Below are 23,911 nucleotides of genomic sequence, written 5' to 3' on the forward strand. Positions count from 1 at the left end.
CGAAAGACGCGGGTTTGGGAGGTAAAGTAACTCGGGCTAAAAAAATACTTAAGGAACATTAACTTTAACAGGCGAGTTTATTATCACACTATTGTACAACTTTTCATATTCGCAGAATGTCTCATTCTTCCAATTCAATCTACGATAAATCCTAACTTGATTAGTTGATGTAATTCAGACCTGAGTATCGTTGTCTCGTGTGAGAATAAGATACTTATCATGCGAATGAAAATGTATTGTATTTTATGAAACGACAGAATATCATATTGTTATGTAAAAAAAAAGTAAAAAAAAATAATTAGGTAGACACAAATTCATTATAATTGTGCCGTAAATTATCTCTAGAACGTCGAAGGTATTACATCGTTCCATATTTGTGCTGTTTCCAAATGACTGTACTTCCTGTACTCGTTGACCACTTTTTAAATCAACTTTAACTTAAGTTGAGACTATCACAAAAGTTCAAGTTTCCGATGAGAAACGATAGTCTTGGTCTGTTCGTGTGATTGCTTGACACGAACTTGAACCCAGGCTTTGACGTGCAAAGATTGCAAAAATCACATTTAACAATAAAAAGTCGTGTGACTAGCATTTAGAAATAAGGGAAGGTTTGATTGGCATTTTAGCTGTGATATTGTGTGTGCTTGGACAACGTGACCTGAAACCTGAAGAAATCGACTTCTATCGGAAAATAACAGAGCAGATTGTTACCAGACTGTTGAAATTCTCGAAATTTATCGTTAATATTGATGAGAGTTGACGTTGCAGTTGAAAATATACCTTTAGAACTGACACATTTTGTGGGGAAATGAATTTCAAGAAGCGATTTCTGACTAACTTCAATTTCAGGAATGTAGTAAGGACATTAAGAAAGATTGTGAAGAAGTAACACAGGATTAAATTTAAGAGGGTTTCACCGTTGAATGCTGCAAACTTTTGATCGTTTAATTATGCTGACATAGTGCCTCGGAAAATCAATTCCAGTATGATTGAGAGTCGTTAGAGTTTTGATCCATTTACAAAAACTTCAAGGGGGTTAGCCTTACTTTCTCACGATTTTGTGAGCGAATAACTTTACATCAAAGTATCAATTTGTACCACCTTGACGAATTGAAACCTCAGGGAAGTGAAAGACAGATCAAGAATAACGACGACTAACAGTTAAAACAATGCAAAGAAAATGAGGTAAACGTTGATTTTTTATTTATTTTTATCCAGGTTACATACAGTAGAGACAATCAGACGACACAATATCATATATCGTATCCTGCAGGTATGTGCCGCACCTGTACGCAAGCCGAAACAAAGGCTATATCTTATGAATAAGGATATAACTATCCGATACAGTATTTTTGCTATTTTACTTCATCATATGATAAATGAATTTCTTTCGCAGTGTAGAATTATATTTTGAAATTCCTCTTTGTCTTTCACTATAATTGAATTTGTCAGCTTGTATAATTATTCCATACTAAAACCTGATCACTTGAGTAGGATTAAGGCACAACGAATGACTGAAACTTTCAGCTATGAATTTGTATTTTGTCTTCCCCACCTTCTTGAAAACCGTTCACAACTTTCATGTACTATGGCCATCAGTTTTGTTTTATTGTTCGACGGACGATCCTTGCTTTTTTGCGTCGTTTCGTCCTATCAATTTTCCCTCCATTGATCGAATTCAATGACGATTAAAGGACTGATTATACCGTCGAACATATGAGTGAGACATCTACAAATGCGAAGAACTAACAGCTCGGAAAATAGTCAGAAAATTTTGACGTTTTTCAGCGATGAACCTTGATCGGTCGCTCGCAGCGTGTTAAGACTGCGAGCAATCTAATTCTCTCGCAAAATTACGTTGGATTAGTGCACAAAAGAATTTATTCCAGCACTTTTCAGAATCGCGAAAATTTTCGCAAAAATGGAAAGGCCTTACTTTTTTGCCGAATTTCGACCAAAAACTGTTGGTCTCAGATTCGAATTGTATAACCCGTTCCTCACCAATTGGACCCCCATGAACTCAGAAAACGCCGCGAAAAAAGCGTAGGATCGACAGGAGAGAAATCACGGAGGAAGGAGCGACTGCTGAAAAATGTCGAAAACATAGGTTCTCATTTATTGGCTGTAACTGTTCGCGCCTTGATGGCAGACGATTGGGACTGTGCCCAATCGATTTTTCTCGCAAAATAACGTCGCAATAGTGCATGAAAGAATGTTTCGCAGCATTTCCCAAAGACGATGAAATTTTCGTCAAAAATTCAAGGCGGCTCGTGTGATTCAAGTTAGTTTATTATTGATCCCCTTGTGTTCATGATTACATTCTAATACATGTCTGAGCAATGTATGGAGACAATAAATTTATTTTTCTTGAACATTCTTACCCGTCTTAGTTTTTACGTATTTATTCACGAATAAATACACTCAAATCCAAAGCCGTAATATACTCTCACATGTATAGTACTTTGTTCTCTTCACATAAGTTTGGAAACTTATCCGTAGGCCATGCAGTACTCAGCAGTCGATTCGCGCATTATCGTTTCGTGTTGTCCATCCTCCGTTTTGACTTCTAGTTCCGATCAGTTTTATTCTAGGTTCGTAATAATGTCGAAGTATTTTCTTCCACGGTCCAACATCTATTATTTCACGTATTTCCAAACTTCAGTATCGACTGTTTTCTTACCTCATCAGCTTGTTCTTCTTAGACTTTTCTGCCCATGTAGTCAGCTTGATGCTTTCCTGCTGCGTTTGTGTTTTAAAGTTTGGTACACCTTTATCGATCTTTAGCCTTGTGTTATGCGTGTGTTCGATCTTGTATGCTTCGTCCGTTAAATTTATTCATGTATTTTCATTGCCGCAGCCTTATGTAGGTTTGTCGAGTTTCTAGCAGTCTGTGTCCTCAAAGAGATTTTCTGTAGAATACATTTCATCCTTCGATAATGCGATTCGTAGGATGAGATTCTGAGTCTTATCTAGCAGTTCTATTTCTTAGAGTAGTATTTTTGGATTTTTTTCGAGATTTTGTTCCATTCTGTAATTGATTGACTCGTATGAGACAGATTATTACAATGTTGTCCAACATTGTTATGAACATTAGTAAATGCGATTACTAATAATACTAATACAATGTTTAATCGATTTGCAAACGCATTCAGTAACGAAATTCAGTAAATTTCCGGAACCTGTCTGCAAATTCACGGTGTGATTGTCACAAATTGAAATTTTATCACTAATTTCGAAATTTACGTAGTAGTTCTCTGGGCTTTGCTGAAATCTGATATACTGTCAAGGATTTCGCATGAAGTTTTCACCTACACATGTTACGTAGATCCACAAGAAAATCCCACAATTTCCGAGCACTGTTGAAAACTTTCATAAGTACAGTACATTTAACATACTATCAAGTAATTTCCGAATCATAGTTATGGGTTATTTGAAATTATGGATATTAAATCCTTTCGTCACAATACATTTTTCATTCCAACAGACCATTCGTATCTCTTTGTAAATGTCTCACGTAAATTCGGTAGTACGTTTAGTAAATTCCAAATGCCGTACAGTAAATGTGCATTAAATTTATAAATATAATACATTAACTCGAAAAATGTGATAAATTCAAAATAGGTTTTTGTGTTTCGCCAGCCAATTTAAGGAAACATACAAGAATTGATTGCAAATTTAATCAGAGTGCTTGGTAATTCCCTTCGAAACAACAGATTTTTTCCTTAACCAGGTTTTTATCTGGAAAAACAAATGTCTGAGAAACTTCGACAATGAGATTTATCGCTGGTCAGAATAAAAGGATAACCTTTGGGTTACTCAAAGCAAGTTGGTATGAAATCGAACAGGGTGTGTAGGGATGCTGGAAATCGCATCAAGCGAACAGTCGTTCCTAAGTCGCGGCTGCAGAAACTCGGCAGTTTTTTCTCCATTCGCGAGGATTGATCAAGTCGTTGAGCCTGCAACGGAAATAGTACATTTACACGTCAGCTATGGCGATCAGAATAATCGCGATTCAAACGCTGCTGTGCCTCGTATCATATACTTTGGGGCAACAAGCATGCTTCGATTCCTTCGTCGTCGTGCCCACTCGTACAGCAACCGGTGAGTATTTCCCAAACAAGTTCACAGTGTGATTCTTGCATGCGACACGGAAAGCGCGTATTTCCATTATGTCTGTGATAACGGCCTTCCGACGTCTCGGTTCCAGGAGCAACTGGAAACGCAGATCCGAACTGCCTTCTTCGAAATCCACCGGTTGCCAGAAGAAACGACTACACGTAAGTATCACCGTCGATGGTTGGTCAAAGAGAGTTTGAACTTTGATGAAATTTGGTGTCATGTGATGCAGGTACTTTCCGGGCATCGGTGGCTACAAGCTGCACTCGGAAAATCTTTTGTGGAACCAAGCTCGAATCACCTGCGAAAAGGAAGGCGGGCACCTAGCCATCATCAATTCTTTGGCCGAGAGGGCTGCAGTGGTGACGGTGCTCAAGGCAGTAAACCCACATCCGGTTTGTGTCATGCTGGGATTCCACGATCTTTACGCGGCGGGCCGTCACGTCACTATCCACGGGCAAACTCTGGCCAGGGCTGGGTTCGACGAATGGGCGAAAGGACAACCCAATAAGGATGGCTCTGAAAGTTGTGGATCTTTGCACTTGAGTGGCGAGCTCCACGACCACAGATGCGATGAATCACGTCCTTTCGTGTGCGAGCACCCGATCCATTGATTCGCTTATAACAGTACACAATATGTTACACCAATCCGATCGTCACCCTTGGTCTGTAATTACAAGTGAAATGGTTAAATACAATATGAAGTAAATTTTGAACCAATCATACCGGATTTACAATCAATCGTTATTCATGTATAGTAATGAATTATGCGCAATAAATAGATAGCATGCACTATTGTGACGTCTCCAAACAATCCCTCTAAAATTCTTATAACAGCTGCACCGGCCGCGCTGATTGTAATTATACCACCGGATGATAATGTCTACTTAATCAAAACTAGCGCCTGTACTACGAGGAATGCAAAAAAATAAAAAAAATAAAAAGTATCGTATAACATAAAATAAAAATTCACTCTTCAAAGATGACGCCTCGACATTTTTCGGAAAATTGTCATAATCAGAAAAAAATTCATAAGAACTAACGAAAAGATGAAGAGTTTATTTATCACATTAGTTACAATCAGCGATACGTAGAAAAACTTTCTTCTACAATATCAATACAATGCCTCTTCATAATTATATATATTCATGTGCGGTCGGATAACAATTAGTACATAAAACTAAAAGCGTTGAGCCTGGAGTAAGCTGGAAACCCATACAAGCATATAAATAAATAAAAATCGAATTTCGAGGTACGTGCTTTCGTTGCAATTTATAGCATCTATGAGCGAGTAACGTCCCTTCCTCTCCTCTGATTTTCACGAGTTAAAGTATTAACATTAACATTAACACCGATTGTCACATCGAGCTGAAGCTCTTCCAGCGACCAACTGTTTGCCTGTGCCATGCACTGGCGTGTCGCAGTGATGTACGCTTCTGGGTTTAGTAGACCACCGAGCCAGACTGGGAAGGTCTGCAAAAATAATTACCCAAAATGACAATAACATTTTTCTGCGAGAAGTTCTCGTGCCGTTCTCTTTAGGAAATTTCTCGTACAATTCAGGAATTGCTGGAAGAGAAATTGACAGATGTTACAAACTTCCCGGATTATGATTAGTTTCAGTCCACTTAAGAAATCTTCATCGGAATAGTTGCGAGCTGTAAAAAAATCCTTTCCTATTTCATCATTTTATTTTGACTCTGTGATTAAAATCTGTAATCCATTGAATGACTGTGCAGCCTCTAGGAACGATGTAGCGTCCCCATTCGCCCGGTAAAATTCCTTTTACTTACTCGGATAGCATTGTTCGGTGATAATTTGTCTGCTTCTTTTCACCCTGTAACATTCCAATCGCTGGTGAAATTTCTTTGACTCTGTATTATCCATTGCTGAAATACGAAAATTATTCGCAATAGTGTATTGCGTAAATATCTATATTATTCAATGTTACCCCGCGTACCTGGCAAATCAGTACAACGTCTACAAGATCGTGAATGACATCTTGCATTGATTTAGCTCCGCTATAACCTTTCCTCTCAAAGTATCTGTACAGTGGATCCTCGATATTTTCGACGGCACGTTGAAGCGTTGGTAGATTTTTGGGCGGTGATTGTAGCCACGTAGAAGCAGAGAACTCAGAAAACGCAGCAAAAAGAGCGTGGGATCAACAGGAGAGAAATGGCGAAGAAAAAAGCACCTGCTGAAAAATGTCGAAAACACAGGTTTCCGTTTTTTGGCTGTAACTTTATATACAATAATCGCAGCGTATTGGGACTGCGCCCAATCGATTTCTCTCGCTAAATTATGTCGGAATAGTGCAACAATGAATTTATTCCGGCACTTTTAAAAATCGCAAAAATTTTCGCAAAAAATGCAAAGGGGTTAGCCTTGCTTTTTTTTTGACCGAAAAATTTTACGTCCTAGATTTAATCCAAACGACCGTTTTCTGATCAATTGGACACCCAGGAACTCAGAAAACGCAGCGAAAAGAGCGTGGGATCAACAGGAGAGAAATGGCGAAGGAAAAAGCACCTGCTGAAAAACGTCGAAAACGCAGGTTTCCGTTTTTTGGCTGTAACTTTTTATACAATAATCGCAGCGTATTGGGACTGCGCCCAATCGATTTCTCTCGCTGAATTACGTCGGAATAGTGCCACAATGAATTAATTCCGGCACTTTTAAAAATCGCGAAAATTTTCGCAAAAAATGCAAAGGGGTTAGCCTTGCTTTTTTTTTGACCGAAAGATTTCAGGTCCTAGATTTGATCCAAACGACCGTTTTCTGATCAATTGGACACCCAGGAACTCAGAAAACGCAGCGAAAAGAGCGTGGGATCAACAGGAGAGAAATGGCGAATGAAAAAGCACCTGCTGAAAAATGTCGAAAACACAGGTTTCCGTTTTTTGGCTGTAACTTTTTATACAATAATCGCAGCGTATTGGGACTGCGCCCAATCGATGTTTCTCGCTAAATTACGTCGGAATAGTGCCACAATGAATTTATTCCGGCACTTTTGAAAATCGCGAAAATTTTCGCAAAAAATGCAAAGGGGTTAGCCTTGCTCTTTTTTTGACCGAAAAATTTTAGGTCCTAGACTTGATCCAAACGACCGTTTTCTGATCAATTGGACACCCAGGAACTCAGAAAACGCAGCGAAAAGAGCGTGGAATCAACAGGAGAGAAATGGCGAAGGAAAAAGCACCTGCTGAAAAATGTCGAAAACACAGGTGTCCGTTTTTTGGCTGTAACTTTTTATACAATAATCGCAGCGTATTAGGACTGCGCTCAATCGATTTCTCTCGCTAAATTACGTCGGAATAGTGCCACAATGAATTTATTCCGGCACTTTTAAAAATCGCGAAAATTTTCGCAAAAAATGCAAAGGGGGTAGCCTTGCTTTTTTTTTGACCGAAAAATTTCAGGTCCTAGATTTGATCCAAACGACCGTTTTCTGATCAATTGGACACCCAGGAACTCAGAAAACGCAGCGAAAAGAGCGTGGGATCAACAGGAGAGAAATGGCGAAGGAAAAAGCACTTGCTGAAAAATGTCGAAAACACAGGTTTCCGTTTTTTGGCTGTAACTTTTTATACAATAATCGCAGCGTATTGGGACTGCGCCCAATCGATTTCTCTCGCTGAATTATGTCGGAATAGTGCCACAATGAATTTATTCCGGCACTTTTGAAAATCGCGAAAATTTTTGCAAAAAATGCAAAGGGGTTAGCCTTGCTTTTTTTTTGGCCGAAAAATTTTAGGTCTAAGATTTGATTCATACGACCGTTTTCTGGTCAATTGGACACCCAGGAACTCAGAAAACGCAGCAAAAAGAGCGTGGGATCAACAGGAAAGAAATGGCGAAGAAAAAAGCACCTGCTGAAAAATGTCGAAAACACAGGTGTCCGTTTTTTGGCCGTAACTTTTTATACAATAATCGCAGCGTATTGGGACTGCGCCCAATCGATTTCTCTTGCTAAATTACGTCGGAACAGTGCCATAATGAATTTATTCCGGCACTTTTGAAAATCGCGAAAATTTTTGCAAAAAATGCAAAGGGGTTAGCCTTGCTTTTTTTTTGGCCGAAAAATTTTAGGTCTAAGATTTGATTCATACGACCGTTTTCTGGTCAATTGGACACCCAGGAACTCAGAAAACGCAGCAAAAAGAGCGTGGGATCAACAGGAGAGAAATGGCGAAGGAATAAGCACCTGCTGAAAAATGTCGAAAACTCGGGTTTCCGTTTTTTGGCTGTAACTTTTTATACAATAATCGCAGCGTATTGGGACTGCGCCCGATCGATGTCTCTCGCTAAATTACGTCGGAATAGTGCAACAATGAATTTATTCCGGCACTTTTAAAAATCGCAAAAATTTTCGCAAAAAATGCAAAGGGGTTAGCCTTGCTTTTTTTTTGACCAAAAAATTTTACGTCCTAGATTTAATCCAAACGACCGTTTTCTGATCAATTGGACACCCAGGAACTCAGAAAACGCAGCGAAAAGAGCGTGGGATCAACAGGAGAGAAATGGCGAAGGAAAAAGCACCTGCTGAAAAACGTCGAAAACGCAGGTTTCCGTTTTTTGGCTGTAACTTTTTATACAATAATCGCAGCGTATTGGGACTGCGCCCAATCGATTTCTCTCGCTGAATTACGTCGGAATAGTGCCACAATGAATTAATTCCGGCACTTTTAAAAATCGCGAAAATTTTCGCAAAAAATGCAAAGGGGTTAGCCTTGCTTTTTTTTTGACCGAAAGATTTCAGGTCCTAGATTTGATCCAAACGACCGTTTTCTGATCAATTGGACACCCAGGAACTCAGAAAACGCAGCGAAAAGAGCGTGGGATCAACAGGAGAGAAATGGCGAATGAAAAAGCACCTGCTGAAAAATGTCGAAAACACAGGTGTCCGTTTTTTGGCTGTAACTTGTTATACAATAATCGCAGCGTATTAGGACTGCGCTCAATCGATTTCTCTCGCTAAATTACGTCGGAATAGTGCCACAATGAATTTATTCCGGCACTTTTAAAAATCGCGAAAATTTTCGCAAAAAATGCAAAGGGGGTAGCCTTGCTTTTTTTTTGACCGAAAAATCTTAGGTCCTCGACTTGATCCAAACGACCGTTTTCTGATCAATTGGACACCCAGGAACTCAGAAAACGCAGCGAAAAGAGCGTGGGATCAACAGGAGAGAAATGGCGAAGGAAAAAGCACCTGCTGGAAAATGTCGAAAACACAGGTTTCCGTTTTTTGGCTGTAACTTTTTATACAATAATCGCAGCGTATTGGGACTGCGCCCAATCGATTTCTCTCGCTAAATTACGTCGGAATAGTGCCACAATGAATTGATTCCGGCACTTTTAAAAATCGCGAAAATTTTCGCAAAAAATGCAAAGGGGTTAGCCTTGCTTTTTTTCTGGCTGGAAAATTTTAGGTCTAAGATTTGATTCATACGACCGTTTTCTGATCAATTGGACACCCAGGAACTCAAAAAACGCAGCAAAAAAAGCGTGGGATCAACAGGAGAGGAATGGCGAAGGGAAAAGCACCTGCTGAAAAATGTCAAAAACACAGGTTTCCGTTTTTTGGCTGTAACTTTTTATACAATAATCGCAGCGTATTGGGACTGCGCCCAATCGATGTCTCTCGCTAAATTACGTCGGAATAGTGCAACAATGAATTTATTCCGGCACTTTTAAAAATCGCAAAAATTTTCGCAAAAAATGCAAAGGGGTTAGCCTAGCTTTTTTTTTGACCGAAAAATTTTAGGTCCTAGATTTGATCCAAACGACCGTTTTCTGATCAATTGGACACGCAGGAACTCAGAAAACGCAGCGAAAAGAGCGTGGGATCAACAGGAGAGAAATGGCGAAGGAAAAAGCACCTGCTGAAAAACGTCGAAAACGCAGGTTTCCGTTTTTTGGCTGTAACTTTTTATACAATAATCGCAGCGTATTGGGACTGCGCCCAATCGATGTCTCTCGCTAAATTACGTCGGAATAGTGCAACAATGAATTTATTCCGGCACTTTTCAAAATCGCGAAAATTTCCGCAAAAAATGCAAAGGGGTTAGCCTTGCTTTTTTTTTGACCGAAAAATTTTAGGTCCTAGATTTGATCCAAACGACCGTTTTCTGATCAATTGGACACCCAGGAACTCAGAAAACGCAGCGAAAAGAGCGTGGGTTCAACAGGAGAGAAATGGCGAAGGAAAAAGCACCTGCTGAAAAATGTCGAAAACACAGGTTTCCGTTTTTTGGCTGTAACTTGTTATACAATAATCGCAGCGTATTGGGACTGCGCCAAAACGATTTCTCGCGCTAAATTACGTCGAAATAGTGCCACAATGAATTTATCCCGGCACTTTTGAAAATCGCGAAAATTTTCGCAAAAAATTCAAAGGGGTTAGCCTTGCTTTTTTTCTGGCCGAAAAATTTGAGGTCTAAGATTTGATTCATACGACCGTTTTCTGATCAATTGGACACCCAGGAACTTAGAAAACGCGGCAAAAAGAGCGTGGGATCAACAGGAGAGAAATGGCGGAGGAAAAAGCACCTGCTGAAAAATGTCGAAAACACAGGTTTCCGTTTTTTGGCTGTAACTTTTTATACAATAATCGCAGCGTATTGGGACTGCGCCCAATCGATTTCTCTCGCTAAATTACGTCGGAATAGTGCCACAATGAATTTATTCCGGCACTTTTCAAAATCGCGAAAATTTTCGCAAAAAATGCAAAGCGGTTAGCCTTGCTTTTTTTTTGACCGAAAAATTTGAGGTCCTAGATTTGATCCAAACGACCGTTTTCTGATCAATTGGACACCCAGGAACTCAGAAAACGCAGCAAAAAGAGCGTGGGATCAACAGGAGAGAAATGGCGAAGGAAAAAGCACCTGCTGAAAAATGTCGAAAACACAGGTTTCCGTTTTTTGGCTGTAACTTTTCATACAATAATCGCAGCGTATTGGGACTGCGCCCAAACGATTTCTCGCGCTAAATTACGTCGAAATAGTGCCACAATGAATTCATCCCGGCACTTTTGAAAATCGCGAAAATTTTCGCAAAAAATGCAAAGTTAGCCTTGCTTTTTTTTTGACCGAAAAATTTTGGGTCCTAGATTAGATCCAAACGACCGTTTTCTGATCAATTGGACACCCAGGAACTCAGAAAACGCAGCGAAAAGAGCGTGGGATCAACAGGAGAGAAATGGCGAAGGAAAAAGCACCTGCTGAAAAATGTCGAAAACACAGGTTTCCGTTTTTTGGCTGTAACTTTTTATACAATAATCGCAGCGTATTGGGACTGCGCACAATCGATTTCTCTTGCTAAATTACGTCGGAATAGTGCCACAATGAATTTATTCCGGCACTTTTAAAAATCGCGAAAATTTTCGCAAAAAATGCAAAGCGGTTAGCCTAGCTTTTTTTTTGACCGAAAAATTTGAGGTCCTAGATTTGATCCAAACGACCGTTTTCTGATCAATTGGACACCCAGGAACTCAGAAAACGCAGCGTGGGATCAACAGGAGAGAAATGGCGAAGGAAAAAGCACCTGCTGAAAAATGTCGAAAACACAGGTTTCCGTTTTTTGGCTGTAACTTTTTATACAATAATCGCAGCGTATTGGGACTGCGCACAATCGATTTCTCTCGCTAAATTACGTCGGAATAGTGCCACAATGAATTTATTCCGGCACTTTTAAAAATCGCGAAAATTTTCGCAAAAAATGCAAAGCGGTTAGCCTTGCTTTTTTTTTGACCGAAAAATTTGAGGTCCTAGATTTGATCCAAACGACCGTTTTCTGATCAATTGGACACCCAGGAACTCAGAAAACGCAGCGAAAAGAGCGTGGGATCAACAGAAGAGAAATGGCGAAGGAAAAAGCACCTGCTGGAAAATGTCGAAAACACAGGTTTCCGTTTTTTGGCTGTAACTTTTTATACAATAATCGCAGCGTATTGGGACTGCGCACAATCGATTTCTCTTGCTAAATTACGTCGGAATAGTGCCACAATGAATTTATTCCGGCACTTTTAAAAATCGCGAAAATTTTCGCAAAAAATGCAAAGGGGTTAGCCTTGCTTTTTTTTTGGCTGGAAAATTTTAGGTCTAAGATTTGATTCATACGACCGTTTTCTGATCAATTGGACACCCAGGAACTCAAAAAACGCAGCAAAAAAAGCGTGGGATCAACAGGAGAGGAATGGCGAAGGGAAAAGCACCTGCTGAAAAATGTCAAAAACACAGGTTTCCGTTTTTTGGCTGTAACTTTTTATACAATAATCGCAGCGTATTGGGACTGCGCCCAATCGATGTCTCTCGCTAAATTACGTCGGAATAGTGCAACAATGAATTTATTCCGGCACTTTTAAAAATCGCAAAAATTTTCGCAAAAAATGCAAAGGGGTTAGCCTTGCTTTTTTTTTGACCGAAAAATTTTACGTCCTAGATTTGATCCAAACGACCGTTTTCTGATCAATTGGACACGCAGGAACTCAGAAAACGCAGCGAAAAGAGCGTGGGATCAACAGGAGAGAAATGGCGAAGGAAAAAGCACCTGCTGAAAAACGTCGAAAACGCAGGTTTCCGTTTTTTGGCTGTAACTTTTTATACAATAATCGCAGCGTATTGGGACTGCGCACAATCGATTTCTCTCGCTAAATTACGTCGGAATAGTGCCACAATGAATTTATTCCGGCATTTTTCAAAATCGCGAAAATTTTCGCAAAAAATGCAAAGGGGTTAGCCTTGCTTTTTTTTTTACCGAAAAATTTTAGGTCCTAGATTTGATCCAAACGACCGTTTTCTGATCAATTGGACACCCAGGAACTCAGAAAACGCAGCGAAAAGAGCGTGGGATCAACAGGAGAGAAATGACGAAGAAAAAAGCACCTGCTGAAAAATGTCGAAAACACAGGTTTCCGTTTTTTGGCTGTAACTTGTTATACAATAATCGCAGCGTATTGGGACTGCGCCCAATCGATTTCTCTCGCTAAATTACGTCGGAATAGTGCCACAATGAATTTATTCCGGCTTTTTTAAAAATTGCGAAAATCTTCGCAAAAAATTCAAAGCGGTTAGCCTTGCTTTTTTTTTGGCTGGAAAATTTTAGGTCGAAGATTTGATTCATACGACCGTTTTCTGATTAATTGGACACCCAGGAACTCAAAAAACGCAGCAAAAAAAGCGTGGGATCAACAGGGGAGGAATGGCGAAGGGAAAAGCACCTGCTGAAAAATGTCAAAAACACAGGTTTCCGTTTTTTGGCTGTAACTTTTTATACAATAATCGCAGCGTATTGGGACTGCGCCCAATCGATGTCTCTCGCTAAATTACGTCGGAATAGTGCAACAATGAATTTATTCCGGCACTTTTAAAAATCGCAAAAATTTTCGCAAAAAATGCAAAGGGGTTAGCCTTGCTTTTTTTTTGACCGAAAAATTTTACGACCTAGATTTGATCCAAACGACCGTTTTCTGATTAATTGGACACGCAGGAACTCAGAAAACGCAGCGAAAAGAGCGTGGGATCAACAGGAGAGAAATGGCGAAGGAAAAAGCACCTGCTGAAAAACGTCGAAAACGCAGGTTTCCGTTTTTTGGCTGTAACTTTTTATACAATAATCGCAGCGTATTGGGACTGCGCCCAATCGATTTCTCTCGCTAAATTACGTCGGAATAGTGCCACAATGAATTTATTCCGGCACTTTTCAAAATCGCGAAAATTTTCGCAAAAAATGCAAAGGGGTTAGCCTTGCTTTTTTTTTGACCGAAAAATTTTAGGTCCTAGATTTAATCCAAACGACCGTTTTCTGATCAATTGGACACCCAGGAACTCAGAAAACGCAGCGAAAAGAGCGTGGGATCAACAGGAGAGAAATGGCGAAGGAAAAAGCACCTGCTGAAAAATGTCGAAAACACAGGTTTCCGTTTTTTGGCTGTAACTTTTTATACAATAATCGCAGCGTATTGGGACTGCGCCCAATCGATTTCTCTCGCTGAATTACGTCGGAATAGTGCCACAATGAATTTATTCCGGCTTTTTTAAAAATTGCGAAAATTTTCGCAAAAAATTCAAAGGGGTTAGCCTTGCTTTTTTTTTGGCTGGAAAATTTTAGGTCTAAGATTTGATTCATACGACCGTTTTCTGATCAATTGGACACCCAGGAACTCAAAAAACGCAGCAAAAAAAGCGTGGGATCAACAGGAGAGGAATGGCGAAGGGAAAAGCACCTGCTGAAAAATGTCAAAAACACAGGTTTCCGTTTTTTGGCTGTAACTTTTTATACAATAATCGCAGCGTATTGGGACTGCGCCCAATCGATGTCTCTCGCTAAATTACGTCGGAATAGTGCAACAATGAATTTATTCCGGCACTTTTCAAAATCGCGAAAATTTTCGCAAAAAATGCAAAGGGGTTAGCCTTGCTTTTTTTTTGACCGAAAAATTTTAGGTCCTAGATTTGATCCAAACGACCGTTTTCTGATCAATTGGACACCCAGGAACTCAGAAAACGCAGCGAAAAGAGCGTGGGTTCAACAGGAGAGAAATGGCGAAGGAAAAAGCACCTGCTGAAAAATGTCGAAAACACAGGTTTCCGTTTTTTGGCTGTAACTTGTTATACAATAATCGCAGCGTATTGGGACTGCGCCAAAACGATTTCTCGCGCTAAATTACGTCGAAATAGTGCCACAATGAATTTATCCCGGCACTTTTGAAAATCGCGAAAATTTTCGCAAAAAATTCAAAGGGGTTAGCCTTGCTTTTTTTCTGGCCGAAAAATTTGAGGTCTAAGATTTGATTCATACGACCGTTTTCTGATCAATTGGACACCCAGGAACTTAGAAAACGCGGCAAAAAGAGCGTGGGATCGACAGGAGAGAAATGGCGGAGGAAAAAGCACCTGCTGAAAAATGTCGAAAACACAGGTTTCCGTTTTTTGGCTGTAACTTTTTATACAATAATCGCAGCGTATTGGGACTGCGCCCAATCGATTTCTCTCGCTATATTACGTCGGAATAGTGCCACGATGAATTTATTCCGGCACTTTTAAAAATCGCGAAAAATTTTCGCTAAAAATGCAAAGGGGTTAGCCTTGCTTTTTTTCTGGCCGAAAAATTTGAGGTCTAAGATTTGATTCATACGACCGTTTTCTGATCAATTGGACACCCAGGAACTCAGAAAACGCAGCAAAAAGAGCGTGGGATCAACAGGAGAGAAATGGCGAAGGAAAAAGCACCTGCTGAAAAATGTCGAAAACACAGGTTTCCGTTTTTTGGCTGTAACTTTTCATACAATAATCGCAGCGTATTGGGACTGCGCCCAAACGATTTCTCGCGCTAAATTACGTCGAAATAGTGCCACAATGAATTCATCCCGGCACTTTTGAAAATCGCGAAAATTTTCGCAAAAAATGCAAAGTTAGCCTTGCTTTTTTTTTGACCGAAAAATTTTGGGTCCTAGATTTGATTCGTACGACCGTTTTCTGATCAATTGGACACCCAGGAACTCAAAAAACGCAGCAAAAAAAGCGTGGGATCAACAGGAGAGGAATGGCGAAGGGAAAAGCACCTGCTGAAAAATGTCAAAAACACAGGTTTCCGTTTTTTGGCTGTAACTTTTTATACAATAATCGCAGCGTATTGGGACTGCGCCCAATCGATGTCTCTCGCTAAATTACGTCGGAATAGTGCAACAATGAATTTATTCCGGCACTTTTCAAAATCGCGAAAATTTCCGCAAAAAATGCAAAGGGGTTAGCCTTGCTTTTTTTTTGACCGAAAAATTTTAGGTCCTAGATTTGATCCAAACGACCGTTTTCTGATCAATTGGACACCCAGGAACTCAGAAAACGCAGCGAAAAGAGCGTGGGTTCAACAGGAGAGAAATGGCGAAGGAAAAAGCACCTGCTGAAAAATGTCGAAAACACAGGTTTCCGTTTTTTGGCTGTAACTTGTTATACAATAATCGCAGCGTATTGGGACTGCGCCAAAACGATTTCTCGCGCTAAATTACGTCGAAATAGTGCCACAATGAATTTATCCCGGCACTTTTGAAAATCGCGAAAATTTTCGCAAAAAATTCAAAGGGGTTAGCCTTGCTTTTTTTCTGGCCGAAAAATTTGAGGTCTAAGATTTGATTCATACGACCGTTTTCTGATCAATTGGACACCCAGGAACTTAGAAAACGCGGCAAAAAGAGCGTGGGATCAACAGGAGAGAAATGGCGGAGGAAAAAGAACCTGCTGAAAAATGTCGAAAACACAGGTTTCCGTTTTTTGGCTGTAACTTTTTATACAATAATCGCAGCGTATTGGGACTGCGCCCAATCGATTTCTCTCGCTATATTACGTCGGAATAGTGCCACGATGAATTTATTCCGGCACTTTTAAAAATCGCGAAAATTTTCGCTAAAAATGCAAAGGGGGTAGCCTTGCTTTTTTTTTGACCGAAAAATCTTAGGTCCTCGACTTGATCCAAACGACCGTTTTCTGATCAATTGGACACCCAGGAACTCAGAAAACGCAGCGAAAAGAGCGTGGGATCAACAGGAGAGAAATGGCGAAGGAAAAAGCACCTGCTGGAAAATGTCGAAAACACAGGTTTCCGTTTTTTGGCTGTAACTTTTTATACAATAATCGCAGCGTATTGGGACTGCGCCCAATCGATTTCTCTCGCTAAATTACGTCGGAATAGTGCCACAATGAATTGATTCCGGCACTTTTAAAAATCGCGAAAATTTTCGCAAAAAATGCAAAGGGGTTAGCCTTGCTTTTTTTCTGGCTGGAAAATTTTAGGTCTAAGATTTGATTCATACGACCGTTTTCTGATCAATTGGACACCCAGGAACTCAAAAAACGCAGCAAAAAAAGCGTGGGATCAACAGGAGAGGAATGGCGAAGGGAAAAGCACCTGCTGAAAAATGTCAAAAACACAGGTTTCCGTTTTTTGGCTGTAACTTTTTATACAATAATCGCAGCGTATTGGGACTGCGCCCAATCGATGTCTCTCGCTAAATTACGTCGGAATAGTGCAACAATGAATTTATTCCGGCACTTTTAAAAATCGCAAAAATTTTCGCAAAAAATGCAAAGGGGTTAGCCTAGCTTTTTTTTTGACCGAAAAATTTTAGGTCCTAGATTTGATCCAAACGACCGTTTTCTGATCAATTGGACACGCAGGAACTCAGAAAACGCAGCGAAAAGAGCGTGGGATCAACAGGAGAGAAATGGCGAAGGAAAAAGCACCTGCTGAAAAACGTCGAAAACGCAGGTTTCCGTTTTTTGGCTGTAACTTTTTATACAATAATCGCAGCGTATTGGGACTGCGCCCAATCGATGTCTCTCGCTAAATTACGTCGGAATAGTGCAACAATGAATTTATTCCGGCACTTTTCAAAATCGCGAAAATTTCCGCAAAAAATGCAAAGGGGTTAGCCTTGCTTTTTTTTTGACCGAAAAATTTTAGGTCCTAGATTTGATCCAAACGACCGTTTTCTGATCAATTGGACACCCAGGAACTCAGAAAACGCAGCGAAAAGAGCGTGGGTTCAACAGGAGAGAAATGGCGAAGGAAAAAGCACCTGCTGAAAAATGTCGAAAACACAGGTTTCCGTTTTTTGGCTGTAACTTGTTATACAATAATCGCAGCGTATTGGGACTGCGCCAAAACGATTTCTCGCGCTAAATTACGTCGAAATAGTGCCACAATGAATTTATCCCGGCACTTTTGAAAATCGCGAAAATTTTCGCAAAAAATTCAAAGGGGTTAGCCTTGCTTTTTTTCTGGCCGAAAAATTTGAGGTCTAAGATTTGATTCATACGACCGTTTTCTGATCAATTGGACACCCAGGAACTTAGAAAACGCGGCAAAAAGAGCGTGGGATCAACAGGAGAGAAATGGCGGAGGAAAAAGCACCTGCTGAAAAATGTCGAAAACACAGGTTTCCGTTTTTTGGCTGTAACTTTTTATACAATAATCGCAGCGTATTGGGACTGCGCCCAATCGATTTCTCTCGCTAAATTACGTCGGAATAGTGCCACAATGAATTTAGTCCGGCACTTTTCAAAATCGCGAAAATTTTCGCAAAAAATGCAAAGCGGTTAGCCTTGCTTTTTTTTTGACCGAAAAATTTGAGGTCCTAGATTTGATCCAAACGACCGTTTTCTGATCAATTGGACACCCAGGAACTCAGAAAACGCAGCAAAAAGAGCGTGGGATCAACAGGAGAGAAATGGCGAAGGAAAAAGCACCTGCTGAAAAATGTCGAAAACACAGGTTTCCGTTTTTTGGCTGTAACTTTTCATACAATAATCGCAGCGTATTGGGACTGCGCCCAAACGATTTCTCGCGCTAAATTACGTCGAAATAGTGCCACAATGAATTCATCCCGGCACTTTTGAAAATCGCGAAAATTTTCGCAAAAAATGCAAAGTTAGCCTTGCTTTTTTTTTGACCGAAAAATTTTGGGTCCTAGATTAGATCCAAACGACCGTTTTCTGATCAATTGGACACCCAGGAACTCAGAAAACGCAGCGAAAAGAGCGTGGGATCAACAGGAGAGGAATGGCGAAGGAAAAAGCACCTGCTGAAAAATGTCGAAAACACAGGTTTCCGTTTTTTGGCTGTAACTTTTTATACAATAATCGCAGCGTATTGGGACTGCGCACAATCGATTTCTCTTGCTAAATTACGTCGGAATAGTGCCACAATGAATTTATTCCGGCACTTTTAAAAATCGCGAAAATTTTCGCAAAAAATGCAAAGCGGTTAGCCTTGCTTTTTTTTTGACCGAAAAATTTGAGGTCCTAGATTTGATCCAAACGACCGTTTTCTGATCAATTGGACACCCAGGAACTCAGAAAACGCAGCGTGGGATCAACAGGAGAGAAATGGCGAAGGAAAAAGCACCTGCTGAAAAATGTCGAAAACACAGGTTTCCGTTTTTTGGCTGTAACTTTTTATACAATAATCGCAGCGTATTGGGACTGCGCACAATCGATTTCTCTCGCTAAATTACGTCGGAATAGTGCCACAATGAATTTATTCCGGCACTTTTAAAAATCGCGAAAATTTTCGCAAAAAATGCAAAGCGGTTAGCCTTGCTTTTTTTTTGACCGAAAAATTTGAGGTCCTAGATTTGATCCAAACGACCGTTTTCTGATCAATTGGACACCCAGGAACTCAGAAAACGCAGCGAAAAGAGCGTGGGATCAACAGAAGAGAAATGGCGAAGGAAAAAGCACCTGCTGGAAAATGTCGAAAACACAGGTTTCCGTTTTTTGGCTGTAACTTTTTATACAATAATCGCAGCGTATTGGGACTGCGCCCAATCGATTTCTCTCGCTAAATTACGTCGGAATAGTGCCACAATGAATTTATTCCGGCACTTTTAAAAATCGCGAAAATTTTCGCAAAAAATGCAAAGGGGTTAGCCTTGCTTTTTTTTTGGCTGGAAAATTTTAGGTCTAAGATTTGATTCATACGACCGTTTTCTGATCAATTGGACACCCAGGAACTCAAAAAACGCAGCAAAAAAAGCGTGGGATCAACAGGAGAGGAATGGCGAAGGGAAAAGCACCTGCTGAAAAATGTCAAAAACACAGGTTTCCGTTTTTTGGCTGTAACTTTTTATACAATAATCGCAGCGTATTGGGACTGCGCCCAATCGATGTCTCTCGCTAAATTACGTCGGAATAGTGCAACAATGAATTTATTCCGGCACTTTTAAAAATCGCAAAAATTTTCGCAAAAAATGCAAAGGGGTTAGCCTTGCTTTTTTTTTGACCGAAAAATTTTACGTCCTAGATTTGATCCAAACGACCGTTTTCTGATCAATTGGACACGCAGGAACTCAGAAAACGCAGCGAAAAGAGCGTGGGATCAACAGGAGAGAAATGGCGAAGGAAAAAGCACCTGCTGAAAAACGTCGAAAACGCAGGTTTCCGTTTTTTGGCTGTAACTTTTTATACAATAATCGCAGCGTATTGGGACTGCGCACAATCGATTTCTCTCGCTAAATTACGTCGGAATAGTGCCACAATGAATTTATTCCGGCATTTTTCAAAATCGCGAAAATTTTCGCAAAAAATGCAAAGGGGTTAGCCTTGCTTTTTTTTTTACCGAAAAATTTTAGGTCCTAGATTTGATCCAAACGACCGTTTTCTGATCAATTGGACACCCAGGAACTCAGAAAACGCAGCGAAAAGAGCGTGGGATCAACAGGAGAGAAATGACGAAGAAAAAAGCACCTGCTGAAAAATGTCGAAAACACAGGTTTCCGTTTTTTGGCCGTAACTTGTTATACAATAATCGCAGCGTATTGGGACTGCGCCCAATCGATTTCTCTCGCTAAATTACGTCGGAATAGTGCCACAATGAATTTATTCCGGCTTTTTTAAAAATTGCGAAAATTTTCGCAAAAAATTCAAAGCGGTTAGCCTTGCTTTTTTTTTGGCTGGAAAATTTTAGGTCTAAGATTTGATTCATACGACCGTTTTCTGATTAATTGGACACCCAGGAACTCAAAAAACGCAGCAAAAAAAGCGTGGGATCAACAGGAGAGGAATGGCGAAGGGAAAAGCACCTGCTGAAAAATGTCAAAAACACAGGTTTCCGTTTTTTGGCTGTAACTTTTTATACAATAATCGCAGCGTATTGGGACTGCGCCCAATCGATGTCTCTCGCTAAATTACGTCGGAATAGTGCAACAATGAATTTATTCCGGCACTTTTAAAAATCGCAAAAATTTTCGCAAAAAATGCAAAGGGGTTAGCCTTGCTTTTTTTTTGACCGAAAAATTTTACGACCTAGATTTGATCCAAACGACCGTTTTCTGATTAATTGGACACGCAGGAACTCAGAAAACGCAGCGAAAAGAGCGTGGGATCAACAGGAGAGAAATGGCGAAGGAAAAAGCACCTGCTGAAAAACGTCGAAAACGCAGGTTTCCGTTTTTTGGCTGTAACTTTTTATACAATAATCGCAGCGTATTGGGACTGCGCCCAATCGATTTCTCTCGCTAAATTACGTCGGAATAGTGCCACAATGAATTTATTCCGGCACTTTTCAAAATCGCGAAAATTTTCGCAAAAAATGCAAAGGGGTTAGCCTTGCTTTTTTTTTGACCGAAAAATTTTAGGTCCTAGATTTAATCCAAACGACCGTTTTCTGATCAATTGGACACCCAGGAACTCAGAAAACGCAGCGAAAAGAGCGTGGGATCAACAGGAGAGAAATGGCGAAGGAAAAAGCACCTGCTGAAAAATGTCGAAAACACAGGTTTCCGTTTTTTGGCTGTAACTTGTTATACAATAATCGCAGCGTATTGGGACTGCGCCAAAACGATTTCTCGCGCTAAATTACGTCGAAATAGTGCCACAATGAATTTATCCCGGCACTTTTGAAAATCGCGAAAATTTTCGCAAAAAATTCAAAGGGGTTAGCCTTGCTTTTTTTCTGGCCGAAAAATTTGAGGTCTAAGATTTGATTCATACGACCGTTTTCTGATCAATTGGACACCCAGGAACTTAGAAAACGCGGCAAAAAGAGCGTGGGATCGACAGGAGAGAAATGGCGGAGGAAAAAGCACCTGCTGAAAAATGTCGAAAACACAGGTTTCCGTTTTTTGGCTGTAACTTTTTATACAATAATCGCAGCGTATTGGGACTGCGCCCAATCGATTTCTCTCGCTATATTACGTCGGAATAGTGCCACGATGAATTTATTCCGGCACTTTTAAAAATCGCGAAAATTTTCGCTAAAAATGCAAAGGGGTTAGCCTTGCTTTTTTTCTGGCCGAAAAATTTGAGGTCTAAGATTTGATTCATACGACCGTTTTCTGATCAATTGGACACCCAGGAACTCAGAAAACGCAGCAAAAAGAGCGTGGGATCAACAGGAGAGAAATGGCGAAGGAAAAAGCACCTGCTGAAAAATGTCGAAAACACAGGTTTCCGTTTTTTGGCTGTAACTTTTCATACAATAATCGCAGCGTATTGGGACTGCGCCCAAACGATTTCTCGCGCTAAATTACGTCGAAATAGTGCCACAATGAATTCATCCCGGCACTTTTGAAAATCGCGAAAATTTTCGCAAAAAATGCAAAGTTAGCCTTGCTTTTTTTTTGACCGAAAAATTTTGGGTCCTAGATTTGATTCGTACGACCGTTTTCTGATCAATTGGACACCCAGGAACTCAAAAAACGCAGCAAAAAAAGCGTGGGATCAACAGGAGAGGAATGGCGAAGGGAAAAGCACCTGCTGAAAAATGTCAAAAACACAGGTTTCCGTTTTTTGGCTGTAACTTTTTATACAATAATCGCAGCGTATTGGGACTGCGCCCAATCGATGTCTCTCGCTAAATTACGTCGGAATAGTGCAACAATGAATTTATTCCGGCACTTTTCAAAATCGCGAAAATTTCCGCAAAAAATGCAAAGGGGTTAGCCTTGCTTTTTTTTTGACCGAAAAATTTTAGGTCCTAGATTTGATCCAAACGACCGTTTTCTGATCAATTGGACACCCAGGAACTCAGAAAACGCAGCGAAAAGAGCGTGGGTTCAACAGGAGAGAAATGGCGAAGGAAAAAGCACCTGCTGAAAAATGTCGAAAACACAGGTTTCCGTTTTTTGGCTGTAACTTGTTATACAATAATCGCAGCGTATTGGGACTGCGCCAAAACGATTTCTCGCGCTAAATTACGTCGAAATAGTGCCACAATGAATTTATCCCGGCACTTTTGAAAATCGCGAAAATTTTCGCAAAAAATTCAAAGGGGTTAGCCTTGCTTTTTTTCTGGCCGAAAAATTTGAGGTCTAAGATTTGATTCATACGACCGTTTTCTGATCAATTGGACACCCAGGAACTTAGAAAACGCGGCAAAAAGAGCGTGGGATCAACAGGAGAGAAATGGCGGAGGAAAAAGAACCTGCTGAAAAATGTCGAAAACACAGGTTTCCGTTTTTTGGCTGTAACTTTTTATACAATAATCGCAGCGTATTGGGACTGCGCCCAATCGATTTCTCTCGCTATATTACGTCGGAATAGTGCCACGATGAATTTATTCCGGCACTTTTAAAAATCGCGAAAATTTTCGCTAAAAATGCAAAGGGGTTAGCCTTGCTTTTTTTCTGGCCGAAAAATTTGAGGTCTAAGATTTGATTCATACGACCGTTTTCTGATCAATTGGACACCCAGGAACTCAGAAAACGCAGCAAAAAGAGCGTGGGATCAACAGGAGAGAAATGGCGAAGGAAAAAGCACCTGCTGAAAAATGTCGAAAACACAGGTTTCCGTTTTTTGGCTGTAACTTTTTATACAATAATCGCAGCGTATTGGGACTGCGCCCAATCGATTTCTCTCGCTAAATTACGTCGGAATAGTGCCACAATGAATTTATTCCGGCTTTTTTAAAAATCGCGAAAATTTTCGCAAAAAATTCAAAGGGGTTAGCCTTGCTTTTTTTTTGGCTGGAAAATTAAAGGTCTAAGATTTGATTCATACGACCGTTTTCTGATCAATTGGACACCCAGGAACTCAAAAAACGCAGCAAAAAAAGCGTGGGATCAACAGGAGAGGAATGGCGAAGGGAAAAGCACCTGCTGAAGAATGTCAAAAACACAGGTTTCCGTTTTTTGGCTGTAACTTTTTATACAATAATCGCAGCGTATTGGGACTGCGCCCAATCGATGTCTCTCGCTAAATTACGTCGGAATAGTGCAACAATGAATTTATTCCGGCACTTTTAAAAATCGCAAAAATTTTCGCAAAAAATGCAAAGGGGTTAGCCTTGCTTTTTTTTTGAC

The 23,911-nt window shown here is 40.3% G+C and overlaps 1 protein-coding gene across 1 annotated transcript in view; it reads left to right on the top strand.

Annotated features, from left to right (window-relative positions):
• Positions 1-5,328, top strand: part of LOC124223730 (hemolymph lipopolysaccharide-binding protein-like) — a 187,612-nt gene extending 182,284 nt beyond the window's left edge. Inside the window, exons 1-3 of the mRNA XM_069137574.1 lie at positions 1,335-4,101; positions 4,208-4,277; positions 4,349-5,328. Coding sequence (XP_068993675.1) covers positions 3,990-4,101; positions 4,208-4,277; positions 4,349-4,730 — 564 coding nt within the window. The 5' untranslated portion in view covers positions 1,335-3,989 and the 3' untranslated portion in view covers positions 4,731-5,328. Of the gene's footprint in view, positions 4,102-4,207; positions 4,278-4,348 lie in introns of the transcript that reaches the window.
• Positions 5,329-23,911: the final 18,583 nt, after the last annotated feature.

The sequence above is a fragment of the Neodiprion pinetum genome, chromosome 7 (genome assembly GCF_021155775.2).
Source record: "Neodiprion pinetum isolate iyNeoPine1 chromosome 7, iyNeoPine1.2, whole genome shotgun sequence".
NCBI classification, from domain to species: domain Eukaryota; kingdom Metazoa; phylum Arthropoda; class Insecta; order Hymenoptera; family Diprionidae; genus Neodiprion; species Neodiprion pinetum.